Genomic DNA, 22,590 nt, shown 5'->3' on the forward strand with positions numbered 1-22,590 from the left:
CAGTAGCCAGGACTACTGCAGGAAGAGAGGAAAGGTAGTGCTGACCTAATATGTGTTGAGATGGTCATATTATGCCAACGCTACCAGGCATTTTCTGTCTGATATTTATGCAACTGCCTCTGTACATGCTGTGCAAGTGAATTTAATGTTATGTACCTCAACATGAAGACTATGCCCCAGTTAAGCCTACTGGCTGTGGGATTCAGCTCAGAGACTCCAGACAGAGCCCTGTGGTCAAGAGGCAAGCTTGTGAGCTGTGTACGTGACTCTCCCCTTTCCTGTGATTGATTGCTTGCCCAGCTTACATATGTTTCATGCAGTTTAGTTATGCTACTACTGCACATACAAGGCTGCCGGCCTTTTGAAAGTTAGGAGCTATGGACAGACTCATAAGCTTGATGTTAGACAAGCATCTTTAATATGCAAGCTGATTTTTCAAAAAACAAGGAGAGCAGAGGTGCCAGAGATTCTGCTCTCTTGTTTAGGTCTCCCTTGTCTAAAACTGTTACCTTAAATGTATGTTACCCTTACACTTACAGAGCCAAATCATTCTTTAAATGGGATTTTACTCAGAGGTGCCTAACAGACATGAGTCCTTCTGCTTTATTCAGTTCTCTGTTTAATTAGGACATACTTAATCTTAATGGTGCTTTATTAGGCTGTTTCCCAAGGCACCAGATTAGCATAATGGTATTAAATAGTGGTGGCTTCTGCCTAATCAGGGTAGAAAGGTAATGTGTTTGTTTCTTCCTTTGGAGGACCTGGTCTGCTCAAGCTCTGTGGAAGTGGCTTGGAAGGTGTTGATGACTCTAAGGACCTTTCTGGAAAAAAATGAGGATGTCCTTGTCTGCGATCTGCTTCGGAGCCGATTTTTACAGATTCTGCAGCAGCTTCTGGTAGAGAGCAGCTCAGCCACCCTACAAGGTGACCTCACCTCTGACTTGGTCTTGCTGTAAGATCAACTAGCTGTAGGGACACAGTCTGGGATAAAGTGGTTTTGGACTGCTGATGTAGCTTCAGTACTTAGCTGCATGAGGAAACTTATGGACAGAGCTGTACTAGTTTAGTCCCCCTTTTCAGAGATTCATTTTGAAGCGAGAGCCTTTTTTCTCATTTAGGTTGTTCTGGCTTCAAGCTGTGATTGTTAAACCAAGGCAAGGTTCTTGTATACTGCTGTCAGTGTTGAAATGGAGAGCTGTGCTGGTAAATTTTCCTCCTTGAATAGGGGCCCAAGTGGTAGCTGAAAGACATCCTCCTTTTTGCCTCTTTATGTGAAACAGCTGGATGTGCCTGAGTATACACAGTTCCCAGGACACAGAAACTAGGAGCAAGGATTGAATCATTCATGATATTGATCCCCAAACAGGGACTGTGGTATCACCTGGTCTTAAAACTCTGTTAAATCTCTCAAATGGACCAAGGCTGTGACTGGGGAAATCCCTGTTTTCTTTACTAGCTGTATCTGTGATGTTGTCCCACTAAGAAAGGTGTTGTGCAAACCAGTCTGTGAGCTTGAACTGAAAGAGGGAGCAGTGCTAGGATGTCCTTGGCTCCTTTAGGATTGGGAGTTAGCACAACTTTTACTTATTCCTGAGAGGGCCACTGATGCTTTTAACAGCTTTGCTCTGTTTCAAGTGTTTTGTTGTGCAGCAGTTGGGATGGAGGCAACAAGAAGGAAAGTGGTTTTGCCTTACCTCCACCAAAGTCAGTAGGCTAGAGGAGGGGCATTGAAAGCAGGAGCATGGTATAGCATGAGGCTACAAGATCTGCTAGATCTGATCTTGTTTGGAGTTGTGCACATTTGAACTTGTGTGTCCTTCTGCTCCTGATCTAGGGGTGCCAGGAGCTGTGGGGAGGCAAAGTATCCATTTCCTATAGGGAGTCAGACCTAGTCCTCCAAACCACTGGTGATGGAGGTAGGACACTGAGCTATAGGAGCTTTTGCAAGATCTGAGCCCTTCTGCTGCTGCTAATATGTGTACCTCTTCTTTGTATTGCATCTTGAACTTGTTAAGTGACATCCTGGCAACCCATCCAGAAAGTCAAACACCACATGTGCTCTGGAGACAGACTTTTCCTTTTCTCCCAGCACACTGACAGCTCTCTGTGAGGCCTGGGGTAGTTAAGTCCAGTCCTGCATCCCTATTCAAACAGTAGCCTGATTTTAGACAAGGAAGAGGCCCAACAGTGGGACTCCATCAGGAATATGTTAACATTAAAGACAGCCATAAATGCTTTCTCCTCAAAACAGAGGACTCTTGAGCCTTTGTGGAAATGTTCACTGGAAGTGATAGTTGCTTGCTGTAGGTTTGGCTGTGTACAATACAAAATCCTTACCCCTTTACAGCACTGCAAAAAAGTTAATAGTAGAGGAAGGATTGCCATGGAGTGTTGGTCTAAGTAGCCCCATTTTCCTTACATATAGGCCTGCTGTGTGGGGTTCTCGCTTCTGTCTCTGCCCTTCCCTGTGGGATAGAATGGACAGCATTTTTCCAGCCTCACAAGATGGAGGCAAACAAATGCTGTGCAGCTGGGCTGCTGTCAAAAGTGTAACAGTGATGGTCAAGTGGGCAGGAAGGGAGCAGTCTAGAAAAGGGCTAATGACTTCTAGTTTATTAGCAGTATCATTTTCAAAGTGTGAGGAACACACTCCCTACGTAGCTCATGATGGGTGTGAGTAACCATAGCATTTTTTTCCCCTCTTCTTTAGTTGCTCCTAAAATGGTGTTGGCAGGATTCAGGTGTGACTCCGGCCAAGCCAGAGTGACAGAAAGGGGACGTGATCAGAGGGATTTGTAGAGATGAGAATAAAGTTGGGGCTGTGTGTGTGTCCTTATTCTGGAGCCAGAAAATCAACAATTCCTGGCACACTTTAAGGTACAACAGTTTGGAGTTTACTGACAAGCTAAGCTGTCTCTGCCCTTCTTAGCTAACAGGAACCTGCCTATTTTGCTGAGCCTTCTTTTCCTGGTGCAGCTGCGGAGCAAGGGCACAAGGGAGCTGGACAGCACAGACTTCAAGCTGCTTCACCAGGGTGAGTATGTGCATCCATCTTCTCCCACGGAAGTGTTTGTTAATTGTTCCTTAATAGGATTAGGGGCTTGCTCTTTGTCTTTTGAGAGAAGATTGACCTTGCATTATATTAATGGTTGCTTTGAGATGCTTTCTTAGCCAGAGCCTTGTAAAGAGTTGTGGTAACTAATTCAGTTAACAAGACCCAGGTTCTCTTCCTCTTGCTTTTACAATACTTTTTTTTTTCTTTTTTCTTGTCTGAAACCTCACAAGGTGGCCAAAGTATTCCCCTGACCATGACATGATTTCAGGGTCAGTGACTGTTGTTGGTTTGGCACATGACTGCATGGCTGGTGTGCTTCCTGAATCATCCTTTCCTGTCTGTTCTTGCTATAACAGTCTTGTGGGATTGAGGCCACAGTCTTGTCCTGTTAATCAGCTATCGGGAACCAGCAGTCTAGTGAAACTGGGCTTTCCTTGGAATGTGAATCCAGAGTATACGGCCCCCAACCATCTGCAGGGTTTGCCCACTCCACCCCAAAGACAGAAGAGCAGGCTGTGTTTGTTTACCATACCATAACCTGCTACCTTGTCTGGTGATCCTTACTTGGTGACTTCTGTCTTCTTACTTGGCTATTGGAGGTTCATACAGGCTGTGAAAAAAGAACAGATACTAGGCTGAAAATTCAGCTCATCCATCCTCTCATCTCTTCCCTGCTCTGACAAATTGGTTTCTCCAGCAGACTTTGAAGGACTATCCCCTTCAATTTGAAATGTTTCATACCTCAGGGCTACCCTTGTTGCCCTTGTAAAGAAGCAACATTTCTCAGACATTCATTAGCTGAGGGAACTGGGGGTGTGGAAGAACCACGGCCTCTTGATCCCAGCCTTTTTAGCTGCTGTGATTTTAGAACACAGCTCAGCTTCTCCCAGGAGTAGTCACAAGCCTCTTTTGCTCTTGCTTTCTGCTTTGATTTTTTTCTGCACAACTCTTTCCCTACCTCAGCCACCCTGTTTATTCCCCACGTGGCCTCCAGACTGTGTTCTTGAGGGGTGGATGTGCAAGACCCTCTTCTCTAATGAGGCCTCTTAGATGGAAGGGCCGTGTTGGTGCATGTTTTTTGAGAATTGCTTACTCAAATTTTAAGCTCTCCAAATGATCTCCGATGGCAATTTTGCTGAGCCCTGCAGTCCTGGATTTCCCTCCCTAACTCTTATTAAACGTTGTTGCTAAGTATTTGGTGGTTACAACAAATATGACATTTTACTCCTAGTGTGAGCAAAGTTGGTGAGAGTGGAGGAGCACAGCTCTCCATGGCTTTCCCCAGTCTGGTCACCATGGGAGACCGTCACATCGTTGTTTATGCTTGTTCTAGTACTAGAATCAAGCTCACACTGTAGAAACAGATAACTCACACTGCAGCTTTTTTCACTGTGGAAACAGATCACCTAAAGTCCATTGCTCTTGGATTCGTTACTGCCTGATGTGATATATGCACTCTCATATACCATTTTCAATTCCCCTGTCCACCTCTGCACTCATCCTCCACTGCACTGTCCTCTCTACAGCAAACTCTAGAGCAGGTGCCTGTTGCGTTGTCTGTGCCATGCTCTGTTTATTTTCACTTTGTCTGAATTCCCTCGCCACTGACTGACTTTTCATTTGCTGAGCTGCTCTGTTAAGTTGGTGTCCTTGTTAACACCTGTTCTTCTGTTTCCAGTCTGTAATCTCTGTGGGAAATGCAAGCCAAGAGACACTGACCTCCTGCAGCCATCCCTGAATTTTCTGTACTGGAGCCTTCATCAGACAACACCTTGCAGTCAACAGAGAGGTGAGGGAAGATTGTATTGATTGCGAAGTTAATTTCAGTGAGGTTGTAGCTTGACAATCAGTCTGTATTCTAACTGTCTTAGCACCTAAGGTGGATGTTTCCCCGTCCAGACACAGCATTATAATTAAAAACCATTTCATACTTTGGATGAGATTATTTTAGGTTGAGGAGTTTGGTTTGGTTTTGCTGCCTTCTGATGATTCAAGAATTGGCTGCTGAAAGACAGAATCACTGTGTTTTTCTTGTTCATTAACACAGCAATGGGCCTTTTATGCCCAGCTTGAAATATCCTGGTATTGTCATAGTTCAAAAAAATTAAACAATACTAGGGAAAAGCTCTAACTGACTTTCCTACTGTGTTGTTAGCTGATTAGCTGGCTGAGCAGTTGCTTCTGCTCTGGGAGGTGAATACCAGTAGCTGGACAGCCTCACTCAGATGAGCTGTGGCAGCTGGGCTACCTTGCTGAAGCAGGGGTGTGCTCTGCACTTCTGTTATGCTTGTCAAGCTGGTTTAACCTGTGCCATCCCATCACCCTCTCTGATTATGTTTCTCTCATGCAGCAGTGGCTGTGCTGCTCTCCAATGTGTCCTTGCTAGAACTTCTGCAGAAGGTTTTGGAATGCACCTGGCTGTGGTCCCCTCCTTCCAGACCTGCCTGCCTGTCATCTGAGGATGCCTTGCTGTGCTCTGGATGGCTGTTGGTGGCATCCCTTTTGCTTTATCAGCATCACTACAATACTGAGGTTAGAACCACTCTAGCGTTCAGAGTCAGCACATGGATAAACCTTAATAATAAATGTGTGTGTGTATATATATTTATGAAAGTATTTTGCTTTGGCCTGTAATCTGATTGTGTTGATTTCTCTTTTGTTGTTGTCCACAAGTTATTCCCTGCTGCACCTCTCCAGCAGGACTGGAAGCTAGCGTGTCCCTGAAGGTCTGAGACACGAATCATTCAAGAGTTAAAGAAGGGCGCAAATCCTGTGGGGAGAAGTGCATACCCAGCCTTCCTGATCCAAATCACTTACTTCTTCAGGACAGAGCCAAATAGATTTTAAAATCTTTCTCAAGGGAAGACTGGGGTTGAAAGGCACAGCTCCCCTGTTGTGAACTGGTTTTTTGTTACTGAAATGATCAATAGTGGAAATAGAACCTATTATTGGCAAGTAAGTGTTCAATATTAGCAAGCTCTTACAAATGTGGGCAGCTGTCATTGTATTTGAAGCTTTGCAGTCCAATAAGACATCTAAGCTGGCGTTGTCAGCTATTAATGGAATTATAACTTTGCAGGAAGCATTTTCCAGTGCCAATACAAAGGAAAATGTTTCCTTTTGAAGTATCTACCCAGACCTCTCTTGATCCGGAGTTAGAGAGTATGTCATTAATTGTGAGCTCTGCTCTTGGAGTTATGCCCAGCAGAGTGTGGTGTTTGGGAGTTGGTACACTTGTTTACAGATGATAAAATCACATTAAGGACATGGATGCATGAGGACAGAAAAGCAAGAGTTGGATTTCTAATGCTGAAGGAAGATGATTTCCAGAAGAGCAGCCCAGACCAAGTCTGCACCCATTACTTTGTCAGCCTGGAACCTCTGCTTAGGGCTTAGAGCATGACACTTGTACAGACTGTCAGCTGTGGGAATGTAGCCTGGCCCTGCTCTGTGAGCTGCTAAGTACAGCCTGCCCTCTCACTTTCTAAGTCAGGGCTGTGTCTGGTGCTGTGCCAGTCCCAAATGTTGTTCTAGTGTCAAATGTCAAGTATTGAGCTTCATCTTCTGGGAGTGATGCTCTCAGCTCGTATTGATCCTTGAAGTGCAATTATTTAGCAGCTTATAAGCATGTTGCTTGGTTTTATCAATACCACTGGCTTGATGTGCTATGATATACAACTCAGAAATGTTTTTGCATCAGAGATGAGGACAGAAACTGCAGATACAGCTGGGAAGTGGAAATAGTTCAAGACTGCTTCAGTGTTTCTAATCTTCAGCATTTCTAATTGTCAGTGTTTCTACTGTTGAAGGGGAAGAAGCATAAGAGTCACTTCTTTTGCTTCCTTCTGCTGTTCAGTGTAGCTAGAGCTGCACAAAGCATCTTGGAGACTCTCATAAGAGCACCTTTGTGGCTGTGAATGTAAGCTGATGATGGGCTGTCTCCCTGAGTCTGCAGTTTTTTCGAGAACAGTGGCTTCAAGAAATGGCCACATTCATCTCAAGCTGATGGTAATAGTGAGGATTTGTCTGGCCATAGCTAACTTACATTTTAACTGTGTTACTGCTGCTGGCTTTACCCTGTGAATAAAGAGAGCTCATGGATGGCAGGCTATCAGAGGCTTTGGCTTGTCAGTTCTAATATAAGTAGCCACTGCCACTGTGTTGCAGGAGCTACTCCTAGTTCTCTGTGGAATATTTCTCTCTTCAGAGAGTATTTAAAGGAAACAGCCCTGTGATCCTTATGCCTGCCTTCCCATATCAACTCTCTGGCTTGTTGAAGAGTTTGAACTCGTCTGGTGTTCTCTGAGGCTTCATGCCCTTGCTCTTGAATGGCTGTTCTGTGAAGGAAAGAATGTATTGCAGATTTCCCTCTCAAGCCCACGGTTCGTATTTCACTTAGTTCCCAAGTCCCTTAACCCCTCTGCCACTTTCACCCATGCAATGGTTCCTATCCCTGGGCTCTTGGCAGGCCCCAGCTCCAGCAGGCAAGGATGGCTTCTGGCCACTACTGGTTTTTGTCTGCTGGGCTCCTCAGTCTTGCTGCCTGGCTCTGTGGCTAAGGTAGAGCCACCTTGGTGGTGGCTATTTCTGCCACTTCATGTGCTTGGCAGGCTGACAGCCACGTGCCAGAGGTCCTGCAGGAAGTAGTGAGAACAAATCTGTGGTTTGGAAGCTGTGCAGCTCAGGCTAGTGGTGAGTGAAACATGAGGGTCCAATGATGTAACTCTCCCTTCTGTGTCAGCCTTCTGAAACCCTGTTGCTGTTCCCTTGGTTTTCAGTGGTCATCATAGCGTACTGTCTAAGAACTAGAAGTACATAATGGAGCTTTCTATCTGCTCCAAACCAGCACCACTTCTTCTCTTCTATTTAATTCTCTTCTAGGTTCACCAGACACTCTCTGTAGACCTTACAGAAGTCCTGAATGCAGTCATCTTCAGGAATAAGAAGCCAATCCTGCTGATAGGTATTTTGCATCTGTTTGGGGGATTTGTCTGGAAGCAGCCACTAGTACCATGATACAAGCAACAAGGGAGAACTGGTGACTATGGAATGAGATGGGGTGCTGGAGGGAATCTGGAAACTTTGGTCCATGTGACTTGGTAAATGTGTAACTGCTGGTGAGAAGGGGCAAAAGGGAAGTTCTGTAGTTCTTCTATGTTTGCACAGATCTTCTTTGGAGGTTGGTAGTGACATCTGGAACTGACTGTGAACTGTGTTCGTGTCTCCGGGAAGGAGAACAAAGAAACTCATGTTGCCATTCCTGTTTACAGCTGTCAACAGCTGCCAGACAACTCTGGTGGGCTATTAAGCTCACATTTTGTCTCATCACCCTCTCCCATGCTATTGTACAGGCACCAACACACAGGGTAGAGCAGAGAAAAACACTGACGCACACTAATAAGCATCTTCCCTGTCTAGTGAGCATCATGCAGTTCCTGAGAGCTGTTCTGCGACAGAACTTCTCCTCCTCCCTGCTGGTGATTGTTGGCCAAAACACAGCCCCAAGTGCTACTCAACCACAGCCATCATCACTGCAGGACAGTGCCTTGCGCCCTCTTGCCATACAGCAGGTCTTCTCGCTTGTTGTCAGTCTGCAGAACCTTCTGGTCCATGTCCAGTTGCAGGTATATAAAATATGGCTTTTGGAACAACAGTAGTGCTGGGCTTGAAGCAGGAGCATTAACCTGAGGCGAAACCACCCTGCTGCAGAATCAAAGGGGCTGCCTGCTTTTTTTCTCTTCTCCCTGCATTTTCCACCCCTTATAGACCTGTGTTGAGGAGGAGGGAAAATGCTCTTGCTGCAGCACAGTGCAGTGAGAAAGAAGGTAAATCAAGCTATGCGGTGCTCCCTGCTGCTCAACTGGGTAGCTGAAATTCTGTGTACTAATGACAATTTCTGTCTTCCCATCTCTTTCTCTGCAGGGATGCCACATCCATAGGGACAGATATGGGAAATGTATAACAAATCCCAGTCCATCCCCCATGCCCCTGACAAGGCGCTTTTGGGGGTAGTGAGTGCATCAGCATACATTTAACTTGTTCAAGTGATGCTGGGCTCCAGGGGTAGTACATGAGTTTGTTTTACTCTTAAGCTGTGTTGGGCTCCTATCTTTATTCTTTGGAGGCTGTTACTTATTATTTTTAGTCTCAAAAGAAGTAGTGGTACCTCTGTCTGGCTCCTTGATGTGACAGATAATTTGCAGCACACTGCATTCCTTGAAGGATATGAAAGGTGTTATTTTCCTGTGCTGCATACTCTTCTCATCCTGACCCTTCATGAAATTTCCTCTTGCAATAGCTGTAGACTTTTTTTTTTTTTCTTGCTATTCCAGAAAGACTTGCTGCTCTCTCAGGCAGTGGTTGCCTGCCTAGAAACCTTAGTGGAATACCTGTGTGTGAAGAACCAGGATGTTGGTAAAGTCTTCATGCTCTTTCTTCTCCTAGTTCCCCTCCTGCAGGGATTTTGAACTCTTTGTTCTCTGTCCAGTAGCACTCTAGAGAAAATGCATAATCAGTTTATGCCAAACGAGAAAAAATATTTGGGTGCCTAAAGTTAATATTGTGCTTTGTGGGAATGAGATCACAGTGCCTGGCTCCCCTGCAGGCATGAACCTTCACTTTGGCTCTGGACACCAGGGTGCTTTCTAAAAGGCAAAAAGTAGTTCTCCAACTCTGTAAGAAGGAAAGGTTTGGGAATGGAGGGAGTATAGGAATCATCTTTGACCTTCAGGCCAATTGTATCAAACCTTTAGACCGTAAGCATATGGGAGGGAGGATCTGAACATGATGTGTCTTACAAAAGGACAGTGTTGGTCATAGTTTGGCCTTGAAGGAAAGGAAGGGAGATCAGGATACTAGGCAGCCTTAGGGAATGGAAGATGGAAATTCTGGATTTCCAGGGGTGAATTCTGACCTTGGTTCCCAGAGTGCATGTCAGACCTAAGATATACCATGTTTTCAGTATAATGTAATATGGCTGCGTTGTACAGCTGGGGGGAGGAATAGACCCTTCTGCTTATTGTCAGCCTCCTGCCATGAAGTCCAGGTGCTGGCTCTGTTCTTAAACCAGAAAGTTCTCTGTACCCTGACCTGTTCACTGCAGTTGTTTAAACACTAATAGAGAAGGGAATGGAGTGAATGAACACCAGGTAAAAGGTACACTGGTGGGAGAGAGGAAGTGGTTGGATAAAGATGTAATACTGCAGATGAATGACAGCCAGTAGCTGAAGGGAGGCTATTAAAAGGCTGAATAAAAAAAAAAAAAGTTATGGGGAGGCTCTGCTGATTTGGGATTTAACTAATGAAATGCTGCTGCAGCAACAGCTGAACCTGTCACTTTGGCTGCTGTGGTGCTGAAGTTCATAACAGCAATAACAAGAGTCTCCTTATTCCAAGCAGAATGATGGTCATAGGTTTATTTGGCTTAAAGATGCAAGAAGACTGGAAAGAGTCTGTCCTGGACTCTGCCTTTAGGAGTTGACTCACTTGAGGCTTTCTAAAACCCTCTTTTGGTCCAGAGATGTTTCCAAATGTGCCGAGCAGGCTCGTGCACAGGGCAGGTACTTTCTCATTTTCCCCAGATGAAAGATATCCCCAAAATATTTGACATTATTTTTCAGTGTTGTTTTCCTATAGAAAAGATTCTTGTAGTGGCAATAGGGAGGTTATGTGACTGCCAGTGCAAAAGAGACCTTTTCAACACTCTGGTGAGTTGCTATAGTATAACAAGTTATATCAGCTGATTTATTTGTCCATCTCGTGCTCCTAACCTGTAATAACTACATGGTAATAACATTTTAATTTCATCATTCAGTGAAAGACTTCATGCCATCATAGCCTTATGGTGTTACCTAATACATGTTATGTTATCGTGTATGTTCTTTAGTAAGAACATTTCCTCTACTCACTGCATTGCTACCATCAGCCTGCCTGGTCTCCATAGTCCACTGTCTCATGCAGATCCAGCCTTAGTTTGTTCAGCTTCTGTTACAGGGCTCTCTTCATTACCCAAAGGGTATTCTGCAGCTAAATAAAAACTGAGGTTAGGAGAGTTGTCCTCATGTTGAAGCTGGAGGGTATTATTTTTAAAACCCCAGGCTAAAGATATTCTCTCACTGTTTTATGACATATACCCCAGGAGAAGGTTTCTCTTCCTGTACCAGCACAGAGATGGACAATATGTATTTTCTGCTTTGAAAAGCTATTAAGCTTTTGTCCTCTTGACTGAACTCTTGCCCAGAGAGTGACAGATTATAAAGCAAGTAAGAGCAGTGCAAAATATCTCCTTAGTGGTTCACAGCGTGGGGTCTAGGAGAGAAAACTTGGGGTCAGTATTGAAGACTGTCCTTAGCTGGGTTCAGCCTGTCACTTTGGCAGTTTTACAGCTGTCTTTGATTGGCTTCTCCTTCTCTTCCAGCTCTGCACGTTGCTTCGCAGCCGTGGCACCGATTCCTGCTCTTCACACTACTCAGCGGGGGCCAGAAGTCCTTTCTGCAGCCAGAAGTTCTCAGGCTGATGACTTTGGTGAGCAGCAGAAGGCTGGGCTGTTCCCCATCTTTCCCAATATGTTGGTACAATGCACATAGGCTGGTTATTGGTAGTTAATCTGCTATGCAGCACAGTCCTGATACTGCTGTGGCTTTGCCTGGGACTGTATTCCTGCCCTATATTAGTAGTGATACTTGCAAGTGAACTTCCACACCCTGCAGAAACTGGCTGCTGTTAGTGAGCATCTCCCGTTCTTCTGGTGTTGGTAACATTTATTTATATCATCTAGGATCCCTGGGGAGGAGAGGGGAAACTTGCAGAGAACGTGCAACTGCTGTTACCAGTCAGGGAGCAAGTCGGCTGCTTGGCATCGCAGCTTGTCTCCCATCTTGACCTTACAGACCTGACTTTTCAGGGCAGGGAGTTAGTGCAATATTCTACCCTGCTGTATGTGGGGTCTGTGGGCTAGAGGGGGAATGTGATCATACCCAGCAGAAATACTGAAGATACAGCCCTCATGGCAGTGAATGAGAGGGAGTTATGAAAGTGAATGTTCCCCCTCGGAATATAACATGGGTCTGTGAGTATTTGCTGTTCTTATTTCAGTTTTAAAAGGTTACCTCATTTATTTTAGTTCCTTCCCAGCTTAAACCAAAACAAGTCTGGCTATAAATCAGAGCACCATCAACATAGATACTTGTACTGGTTTTATTAGAGGTGGTAAAAAAATCAGGCTTGTGGTTACGGTGCTGCAGTAATGGTGCACAGAAGAGGTCTTTGCAAGTGACGAGTCACTGTTGCGCTCTGTGGGTCTTCCACTATTTAATGTCTCTATTTTTTTCCTTTGTTCAAGTTTGTGAGATATCAGAGCAGCAATATTATTTCTCAAAAAGAAATTAGCCAGATTATTCAGGAGGCAGCAGAAGCCAACATAGCAGAGCTGCCTGAGGCCACGTCTCATGCTCTTCACCTCTTTCTTTCTCAGGTAAGAGAGCAGTGACTGCTTAGGAAAACAGGAAAGGAATCTCCAGGTGTTTGCTTTGGCCTTTGAAGATCTCATTGGGCTGTGTGGAGATGAGGGAGGGAGTAGAAGGAACAAGCCAAGCAGTTTTATGTTGTTCTGGAAAGCATTCTTTTTTTCTGACCCCTCAGATTCAGAATAGTCATTACCAGGTGGAGCCAGAACAGTCAGGGATCATTCCGACCTTGCTGGATCGCCTCTTGGGACAGAGGACCACGTGTGTAAAGCATCAGGACATTGTGTATCCTTTGATAGCTAATGTGTGTGGCAGGTGTAACAGAGGTAGAAGGGATACTAAATGTGCTGCTCCTTCTCTTGTTCCAGCTGAAGGCAAACAAAATTGAAAACCTCTGAGTGGTTTCTACACTTGGCTAACTGTGGGATGAAAGACTTCGTCATATCCTAATCTGAGAAGACATCTTGGAAATGAGGAGACAATTGGGATTAAAGAAGGCTCTGTGTGCTGGGCTTGCATTCATCTATAAAGCAGAGGTGGTCTGATGAAAGGGTAGCAGGCTTGGGAGCCTCTGACTTCAAAGCAGTAACAATCCCTGTATTGATTTCCCTGGAGGATGAGCAATGAGTTAATCTCTGTTTGCATGCCATCTAGTGCCGGTATGCCCATGAAGTAGTGAAAACGCAAATATGACTCAGGCACTTTGCAAGTGCACAGAGCATTTGGGAACGACTGAGTGGAATTAGCGGATTTTATTCTGTTTGAGCCTAGAGTCTGCCACTGCAAACTAAATCCTCTTCTCTGGCAATGGAGGCAGAGGCCACTCCCACATGGCTTGTGGAGAAAGAGGGAACCTGATGCCGTATTTGTTTTTTTCTCAAACTTTTTTTTGCCTTCCTGTTTTCATCACACTGCATTGCCTCAGATGTGTAGCAGTGATGGAAGTGGCTGTGGCAGTCATTTCCTGTGGGTGTGGGGACATGCTTCACTGTAGGGCACTGTCATCAGCCACGTGTAGGGTACGTGGTGGGTGAGGTGTTTGTCCTGTCAGGAGTAGCTTGATTTAATCTATTAAGAAACCTTCAGATTTTGGTGGTTAGGAAGGATCTTAGATGCACTTGAAGTGCAGCAGTGGGGCTATGTAAATAAGATAGTCATGGACACGGAAGACAAAATCCTCTGGTCAAAATGGAGCTTTGACTTTTCTTCAGGTTTACCGACACTGATGTTTCTCACATATGTTGGGAGTGGGGTTCCATGGCGTGGGGAGGGTTGGTTTAGTAATGAAAACTTCCTGTCAGTGATATGTCAAATGTGGGAATTCCCATAGTGTGCATGCCTTTCCTTTGGTTTCTACTCATGCTGTCAATGACAGATGTCTGGGAAGTGTGGCAGTGTCCCTCTCACACATTGGAGATTGAAATGAGAAGATACAGTGCAAAGAGCAGAGGAACAAAGCAAGAATGTAGCAGGATGCCCCATCCTGCCATTCATCCCAGTGAGTAGTAGGGAGAAGATGGACAAAAGAAGTTACTTGTTGCTCATTTTGAGAAACAGGTTTGTTGAAATTAAAAAGTTCTGTTACTGAAACGGCTCAGTTTCCCCTTCTGTGGGATAAGGCTTGGTTGATGCCCTTCATCCATCAAAATATAGACCTGCCTGGGGAAACGATGTAGTACAGGGATGCTGTGGAAGAGGTGCTCTGCTCACTCCCCTTGGCTCATGGGGCTGCGGGATGGCCCCTTTGCTCTGGGCTGGAAGGGGCAGCGGGGAGTCAGCCAGGATCCCGGGGGAAGCAGATACACTACGTGTCTCGTAGGGATGAGGAGGCTTCCTCCAGGTCACGAGTGACCCCTTCGCCTACAGCCCCAGCCGCCGCTGTGCGGAGCCGCCGCTCCAGACCCTCCAAGTGCCTGCCGGTGCGTGGCCGCGGCGGGGCGGGGCGGGGGCTCAGGAAGTGACACGGCGGGGCGGAGCGGCGAAGCGGCGGTGGCAGCAGCAGCAGCAGCAGCATGGCAGCGCGGCGGGCGTGAGCGCCGGCCTCGGCACCCGGCCCGCAGGTGGGGGACCGGCCGCGCCGCCCGGGAGCCATCCCCGCCCCGGGAGTCCCAGCGGGGCCGTGGGGGGAGCTGCCCGGCCCTGGCGGGGCAGGAGGGAATGGCGGGAGCAGCCCTGGAGCCGCTCCGGGGGCACCGGGGTACGGGGTGGAGGTGGCCGGTGCTCCCCGAGCGACACCCGGGAGGGGCCCCCCATCCCGGGCAAGCGGGATGGCCGATGAGCGGGGCGGGCAGTGCGGCCCCGGAGCGCGTCTCTGGACCCTGGCTTGAAGGGCTGTGTCCGACGGGCTCTGCCTGCCTTCGCCGCCTGCTCGTCCCGCGCTGGAGCCGCGGGAGGAGCGGACCGTCCCCCCCGAGGGTTCGCGTCCTGCCGTGTGACGCCTGCTAGGTCCGCTTGACACGGCTCCGGGTGGGTTTCCCGCAGCGCGGCCGGGGTAGGTTCGGCTGGTCCCCTGTCCACCGTCCCTGTGTGATTGCCTTTACCTTCAGCGGAGCTTGCAGGAGAATCCTCATCTCCTGTGCCAGCGGCCGTCCGAGCCCCTCAGGGAGCTTCTTGAACCCCTCCGACACGAGGGTGGGCTGGAATGGACCCATTCCTGCTGGAAATCACAGCAGGAAATCGGGGCTGCCAAACCGTGTGGTACGCGAGCTTCTGGGCTTAGTGGTTAGGAGACTTTGGAGACGAGCAGGTGTAAATGGCCAGTACTATTTCAACTGAAGCAGCTGGTCCTGTAAGCCCCATATAGATATGTCCTTCTAGAGGAGTCTGAGCAGAGGTGTTTGATTTCTGAAGCTTTTGGTTCATCTGTAACAAAAGATTAATCCTCATCTGGTTATTGGAGGAGCACCTCGGGAATGGATTAATGGGGCAGGGAGTTTTCATTCCTTGTTTTGCCACAGCATGCTCCTGGTGAAGGATGATGATTTCCCCCCTACATTTCAGTGCCTGCAGAGGGGGAAGTCGGGGGGTCATGCAAAAGTTTCTCCTGAGAACCAAATCACTGCAGCGTGGCTCTGCCTTGCAAGCTCATTAAGTGAGTAAATCTCAGGGATGCTTGGTTCAGATGGGGCTCCTACAGGAAAATTTATAAAGTGATTGAAAACATTTTAATGGGAAATACTAACCATCTATTACATGGCATCTGTTGTCATATCTTTGGAAAAACACATCTAAATTAAGAGGTTGATAGACAGTGAGACAGACTGGTGGGTTTGCTGCTGAAACAGCCAGCTGGCCAGGGCTGCAAGGCAATGTTGGTGGAAACTCCTTTCCATCTGTAGCATCAGGCCAGGCCCTGGTTCCTTGGACTGCTCTGGGAGAGTCAGGCAGAGCTGTCTGGGCAGAAATCAATTCAGGGAGGAGCAGGGAGGGAAGACAGGAGCAGCTCTACAGTGTTTGTGTCTCATCTCATCCCTCAGCGGGTGTGAAGACATAAGGGAGAGTTTGTGGGGAAGAACATCTGCAAGGAGCTTTGCCGTCTCTGCCGTTACATAGTGCGGCCTGGAGAGGAAGCAGTGTCCTCTGCTGTTAAAATGGGGTGGAATTGCTAGGGCAGTGAAAGGAAATAAATCTGAGGTGGTCCCACATGGCATCAGCGGCCCCACGTTCCTTGTGGGTGAGAGAAACAATTGGGCCTGGCTTCATTTTCACCGGCATATTTCAACCCTGATGGACAATGGCAAATAAATAGCTCTGATGTGAGAATGAGTGCCAGCAGATAGGGTGAAAAGGTGATGGGCTTCCAGTATGGTGTGGTTCTCCAGTCCTCTACTTCTGACCTGTCCCATGGGACAATCTTTAGGGCTGGTGTAGGAGGATCTGAATACATTTGCATTGAAAACATTGACCTTCCCTACCCCAGCATCTGCTCTTGTGTCTCTGAAGAAGCCCATCGCTGTTGCGAGACTCGGAAGCAGCCAGGCAGGCTGGTGGCCCTTGTGCTGCAACAGCTGGTTGGTCAGCAGCTGCTTCGGCCAAGAGCTGTGCTTTGCTCTGCTGCTGCCTGGAACAGGGTTTTTTGCAGCTAATCTTCCCCCTTGTTGCACTTGTGGAGCATCCTACGGCCACCCAACTCCAGTGTTGGAAATGGGGGATACTGCAGCCCCTGTCCTAACCAGGCATGCTGGGACTGCCGCAGGCACCATGGCAGAGCTGTTGTGAGCAGTGTTTCTGCTCTTTGCCTTCCAGCCTGGTCTGGAGGCCACTGGCTACCTTCAGTTTCTCTTTCCAGTTCTCTATGAGCATGGCAAATAGCCAGCCAATCCTTACAGTGGTATGTGTGATCCGAGGGGCAAACAAGAGCTGGGTCCCAGGGCGGTTGCTCTTTCTGCTTTTGCTTTGCTGCACTTCCTCCTCCCTGAGAGCCGGGGAGGTAGTGAGCAGCTGGGGGGCTCTGCAGAGGGGAGACCTGCACCACCTCGCTGAGCCAGGCCCTGGGTCCTTGGGTCATGGTTTTTGGCAGGGTGAAGCAGTCTCTTGGGAGCTGACCAGGCTGGTAGGTCCAACAGAACATCTGTTTGCCTGGGCTGGAGAATTTTCTTTACAGCCTTTGCTTGTTGGTGTGCTTTGTGGCATTCAGGATGGCTGGAATATGACTTAAGCCTCACAGTGGGAAGTGGGGACAGACCCCAAACCTGGCATGGGGATTTGTGCTGCTGTCCTGGCTCTGCACCATGTTGCTGAGCCCACACCAGGGGCAGCCATGTCTTGATCAATAATGCTGGTTGTATTTACTCAGGTCTGTTCCTTTATAGTCTGTTTCTTTTACAAAGCACAGCAGCAAAATATTTCATAGGGTTTCCCATGTTTGTCTGACACTGTTCCCCTGCTTTTGCCAGGGGTGTGAAGATGCTTGGCTTGGCCTTGGCAGGAGGTACTGCTGCATGCTGCTGATCCTTGCAGGGCTGGGACAACTGCTGGTGCTGCCTGCTTTGCCTCTTTCATGGGCTTGGAATTGAAGAAATTGTATTTGTTTAAAAAAAGAAAAGCAAAAAGAAAAGAAGTTTGTTTCAGTGTTAGGGCATTACAGAGACAGGTTTGGCTGGGCAGGCAAACTCGGACTCAAGAGGGCAGTGGGTCATAGGGTGAGGTCAGCTCTGGTGGCCTTACACATCTGCCTTTCCTTCGGGAGCAGGAGGTGGCTCAGATGCCTCTGAAGAAGCTGTTGCTTCTGTAATTGCCAGTGGCCTGTGCTCAGCTCCCTGCAAACCTTGTGCCTGAGGACAGACCACCCTGAGTTCTTCTGCCTGGGGACTGAGCTGTTGCTCTTCTTTTCCAGGTATAGACTGTCCAAGAGGATCCTCATTCTCAAGGACCTTTTCCTCCAGCCATTGACTTTGTCTGAGGGACCTTTGTGGTCAGGAGCAGCTCTGCCCAAGAGCATCCCTGCAAAGCCTCAGATGCTGCCTGGGAAGGGACTTGTTTGGAGGGAGGGGGAGGTTATCACCAGGTCACTCAACTGTGGTTTTTTGGTGTGGGACCCATAGGTGGCACCCAGCTTGTAGTGAAGGAAAGGGTCCAGGTACCAATACCCCAAGTGGTGAGGGGAGGTCGCTGAACTGGTTGCACTGGGACTTGAAGGAGAGATGGACTTCAACTCCTCATTGATCCTTCTCTTCCTCCCAGATTTGCTGTTGTGGTTGTTGGGCTGCTCTGCCTCACCAACCCAGCAGAAACCTAGCTGTTATTTTTGGAAGAAGGGGTAGGACTTAAATTTTCTGTTGTGTCAGTGCTGGGTCAGATGCCTAGGGCTGGCAGTGCAGGCAGGTAAAGAGGGGAGACCTGGGCTTCACTTGCAGGGGGGAACAAGCTGGCTGCAGCATCACCATGTGGCTCTGCTCTGGCCACTGTATCCCTCAGACCCCTCATGGGAACAAGGGAGAGGTGGGCAAGGACCCTGGTGCCAAGAGCAGTGTGCCATCGGTTCCATGTGGCTTGTGTGACTTCTCATTTTGCTAAGTCTCCTCACTGATCGTGGGTTTTGTTGGTCTGTTTTCTTCCAGGCTGCAGCGGCCAACATGGATTTTCTCATCATCTGCCCCTTTCTACTGGCCTTGCTGCTGTCCCAAGGCAGCTTCACAGACCTGGAGAAACAGAGAGTAGACTCTGGCTTGGAAATCTGTATCCTCTGCAGCCTACCACTCGTGAACACGTATGCACTAGTGGCTACGGAGGCTGGAGGGAGCACATGCACAGGGAAGGGGTCAGAGACCATAGAAAGGGGCACAAGGAAGTGGAAAAGAGAGGATCCGGAAGCACTGGGAAGTTGCTGCTTTGTCCTTCTGTAGACGGGCTTTAGCCAAGCTCCTCGGCTTGCTAACCGAGTGCCTGGCTTGGTGCAGGAGCAGAAATGGCAGTGATGCCTGGTGATCTTTCTGCTCCTTTGTGCACATTTCCCAGTCTGCTCTTGGAAGAGGTATGGCCAGCCAGAAGGCAGAGCACGCCTGTGCGTCTCAGTGCTTTGGGGTCACCAACTGGGATGGTGGAAGAGGACTCCTCTGCTTGTGGCATTTAGTCTCCTCTGTGCCACAGGCACTTTTTGCCTGTGAGGAGGTGAGCTAATGCAAGCTCTTTTTAGCGCACATCCCCTGGTGAACAGGCAAAGTATGAAAAAATGAGTATGTGGAGACCCATGGGGAAGGTGGCAGTTCATGTTCTTCCTCCAGCCCATCAGCCAGAGCATAGACTGGCAAGTAGAAAGCTCCCCACAAGGTCTCAGCATTGTTAAGGGCCCTGCTGGGATGGTTGGGCAAGGGGTTCACTGGAAATCTGTCTTTCATCCTGGCTCGGGTACTGCCCCTCAGACACCTCATGGAGAACTGGGGGGCCTGGGATGGTGCCAGAGGCTCTGTGGAGTGAGGGGAGCAGCAGTGTGGTGGGAGAGTGTCAACAGTGCCCTTGACAGTGGTGCAGATAAGAAGCTGTTTGAGGTGAAGCGCAAGGACCAGATGAATGCTCTGAAGAACTTGATTGAGCTCAATGACGTCAACCAGCAGTACAAAATCATTGACATCATGCTCAAGGGACTCTTCAAAGTAAGCCACAGTGCAGGCTGCACTCTGAGCCCACATGGGTGGGCAGAAATGGGAAGGGTTGGGGGCTTCTGTGCAGTGTGTGGCAGCTGAGCTTTTGGACCTGAAGGGAGGATGCCATGGGGTTTCAAAGTGGGGCAGCTGTGGCAGCACCTCCAGGGTGCAGGGCAAGGCTGGCAGGACAGAGCAGTAACCAAGGTCTTTGGCAGGTGCTGGAGGACTCTCGTGCTGTCCTTATTGCTGCTGATGTGCCTCCTGATGGGCCCTTCCCTCAGGATGAGAAGATAAAGGATGGTATGTCCTCTCTAGTTTTTACCCCTCTCCTTCTTCGGGTGCTCTGGTGCACCACAGACATTGTTCCTAGGACCAGTGCTGGGGTAGGTACAAAACCCCTGTGTATCCAGACCAGAGTTGGGCTGGTCTCTGTCTGTTGGGGACCCTATTGCTGCCTCTCTGACCACTTCCTGCTGGGGAGCCTATTGCTTTGCCCTCGGCCTCTGCTGATGGAGCTGGTGGCTGTCCCCACAGCATACTCTCATGTGGTGGAGAACACTGCCTTCTTCGGGGACGTCGTCCTGCGCTTCCCCAAGATTGTGCACCACTACTTCGACCGCAACTCCAACTGGAACAGCCTCATCCGCTGGGGCATCGGCTTCTGCAACCTGACGGGTGTGTTCGAGCAGGGACCCCACTCCCAGGTCCTGCGGCTGGTATGGCTCTTTGTTCCCCCTGCCGTGACCCCTCTCTGCTGCTAGGCTGGGGAGGTGAGGGTTTTGGGGAAAAGGGAAGGCAGGGGCCCCCCATGTCTGGGGGCTGTCCTTGAGCTGAGGGATGGGGGAAGAGCATAGAGCATAGATGGGACTGGTGGGAGAGCAGGTGACGCTGGTCACACAGTTGAGGGATGCAAGCGGGAGGCACCACTCCCCAGTGAGGTCTCCCTTTTGCTCTGCAGATGGCTCAGGAGCTAGGAATCAGTGAGAAATCTCCCGATTACCGCAATCCCTTTAAAACGGACCAGTCAGAGGTAAGATGGCAATGCTGCCAGCTTGTCTCCTGGGCTTCCCCATCCGTGTTGCAGCTCCAGGCAGCTGGCTGGGGAACGGAATGGGTGGCTTGTGGGAAATGGCCAAAAGCCCCTGTCACTGAATAAGTATGGCTGAAACACAAACACTGAATTCCCCATCTGTGCTCTACTTTGGGCACTTGGTGCCCTCTGCTACCTTCTGTGGCCACCTGCGTCGTGGTTGGGCTCTGTTTGCCTCGTGCTGCACCTGTGCTCAATGCTCCCTGGACTGTGAGGCTTGTGCACTGGCTTTGGGGGGTTTGGAGGGGTTGTGCCTCTGGGAGGCTGCGGGCGCTCCCCTATGCTGACCCCTTGCTGTCAACCCACAGTTTTTCCCCAGTGCTGACACCTTTCAGAAGGCGCTGCGGGATGAGGAGAAGAGGAGGAAGAAGGAAGAAAAGCGGAAGGAGATCCGCAAGGGCCCACGCATCTCCCGCTCACAGTCGGAGCTGTAGCGCGCTGGAACTTGTGCCTTGCAGTGGGGGGTGACACCACTGGGACACAGAGTGACTTGCTTCCTTTTCGGCAGCTTTGGGCCGGTGCCTGGCTGTTCCCTTTCCATTTGTGCTGTGGGTTTTGTTTTGTTGCCTTTTGTTTTTGTTCAGTGGAGGTTGCGTGGTGGTGCTGGTTGCCCCAAAGGGGCTAAACTGGGATACCCCTTCCATAGAGGCAAAGCACAGACAGGACAACACTGGAGCTATCCCCTGGTCAGGGTGTTGCTGCCTGTGGGGGAAGCAGGGTGTGGGGGACACATCTCTGGTGGAGCCCAGGGCTCCCTCCTCACTGCAGCACACCCCACGCTGAAGGTGCCTCCTCCAACACGGGTGGGCTGGGCCGTGCGTCACACGAAACAGCCTCGTGAGCAATGCTGCTTCTCTCAGTTTTGCTTTTTGTTTAGTTAAACGGGTGATCTCATTGGCACCCCCCAGTGGGTTCTACCTGGTCTCTGCACAGCTGCTACCTCTGCCAGATGAGACCTTCCCTTTTCCCAGCGTCTGTTTCACCGAGCAGCGTGCGTTTCATTGTCCAGACAGAGTTGAAGATGCCGATGGCAGCTGTTCCTGGCTGATGGCATCTTGGGGCCACTGCAGGTCCCACAGAGGTTCCCATGGAGAGGCAAATGCCCGGTGACTTTTAGGACAGGAGGAATTTTGGTACTTGCCCTCTTTGTAGCCAGTGGGTGGCTGTAGTGCAAGCAAGGCTGATGCTGAAGATGCTGGGGGACTAGCCCTGAGCCACTGCGAGCCTGTCCTGCAGCCCATGCCCCATCCCTTCTACATGAGTCCCCAATGCCCCTTGTCAGAGGGCAGCCAGACGAGGGCATGTGCCCATAGCAGGGCCAAAGTAGGGAGGGAGACAACCTGAGGGGCTGGCCCAGGACCCGACACAGCCACCCTGTGATTCCTTAGCTGTGCTGATGGCCTCGCACCAGAGCAGGCTGTCGCTTCCCCAAGGAGCCGCTTCTCTGTGTCAGGCTGGCAGCATCACAGCCTTTGAGGAAAGGGAAACGTCCTGGATTTTTTAACAGCAGAGCCAAGTCCCTCCATTGAGGGGAGGGGGCGGCAATGGGCGCATGTGGTTTTTCTTGAATAAAATTGACTTTATTATTTTTTTTTTAAGTAGAAGAATCCTGGCTCTTGCTCCCGTTCCTGGTGGGAGCGGGTGTATGCCAGAAGGCGTCGAGGCTGGCCCCTCAGGAGGCGAGGGTCCGTGGGCGCTGCGGAGGGAAGGACAAACCCCATGCTCTCTCTATCTACCGCCGCCTTGCAGCTGGCCTTTCCGCCGCGCATCCTGGCGGCATCCTGGGGCGCGGGCCTTGCCCCGGCCGCGTTTCCCGTGGGCGGCGGCGGGAGGGCGGCGTCGCTGCCGCTCCCACGCGCGGTGCTGCCCCGCCCCTCATGAATATTCAGCGCGCGGGGG

At 49.4% G+C, this 22,590-nt stretch overlaps 2 protein-coding genes across 4 annotated transcripts in view; both read left to right on the forward strand.

The window, feature by feature from the left end:
• Window positions 1–14,075, forward strand: part of MEI1 (meiotic double-stranded break formation protein 1) — a 38,882-nt gene extending 24,807 nt beyond the window's left edge. The window contains exons 21-31 of the mRNA XM_068191432.1: window positions 759–924; window positions 2,930–3,034; window positions 4,734–4,844; window positions 5,406–5,587; window positions 7,937–8,018; window positions 8,474–8,679; window positions 9,388–9,469; window positions 11,472–11,578; window positions 12,396–12,527; window positions 12,695–12,804; window positions 13,895–14,075. Coding sequence (XP_068047533.1) covers window positions 759–924; window positions 2,930–3,034; window positions 4,734–4,844; window positions 5,406–5,587; window positions 7,937–8,018; window positions 8,474–8,679; window positions 9,388–9,469; window positions 11,472–11,578; window positions 12,396–12,527; window positions 12,695–12,804; window positions 13,895–13,940 — 1,329 coding nt within the window. The 3' untranslated portion in view covers window positions 13,941–14,075. The remainder of the gene's footprint in view (window positions 1–758; window positions 925–2,929; window positions 3,035–4,733; window positions 4,845–5,405; window positions 5,588–7,936; window positions 8,019–8,473; window positions 8,680–9,387; window positions 9,470–11,471; window positions 11,579–12,395; window positions 12,528–12,694; window positions 12,805–13,894) is intronic.
• On the forward strand, window positions 13,485–21,549 carry CCDC134 (coiled-coil domain containing 134). Of its 3 annotated transcripts, none has more exons than XM_068191418.1 (7): window positions 13,485–13,538; window positions 18,579–18,696; window positions 19,489–19,610; window positions 19,817–19,901; window positions 20,136–20,317; window positions 20,560–20,631; window positions 21,000–21,549. In XM_068191418.1, the coding sequence occupies exons 1-7, from the start codon at window positions 13,500–13,502 to the stop codon at window positions 21,123–21,125; spliced, it is 744 nt and encodes a 247-aa protein (XP_068047519.1). In that variant the 5' UTR covers window positions 13,485–13,499; the 3' UTR covers window positions 21,126–21,549. The 3 variants fall into 3 exon arrangements, with proteins under 3 accessions (XP_068047519.1, XP_068047520.1, XP_068047522.1); XM_068191419.1 differs by lacking the exon at window positions 13,485–13,538 and adding an exon at window positions 14,502–14,579; XM_068191421.1 differs by lacking the exon at window positions 13,485–13,538 and adding an exon at window positions 15,192–15,216.
• The last annotated feature ends 1,041 nt before the right edge of the window (window positions 21,550–22,590 follow it).

This window comes from Anomalospiza imberbis, chromosome 5, assembly GCF_031753505.1.
Source record: "Anomalospiza imberbis isolate Cuckoo-Finch-1a 21T00152 chromosome 5, ASM3175350v1, whole genome shotgun sequence".
In the NCBI taxonomy this organism is placed as follows: domain Eukaryota; kingdom Metazoa; phylum Chordata; class Aves; order Passeriformes; family Viduidae; genus Anomalospiza; species Anomalospiza imberbis.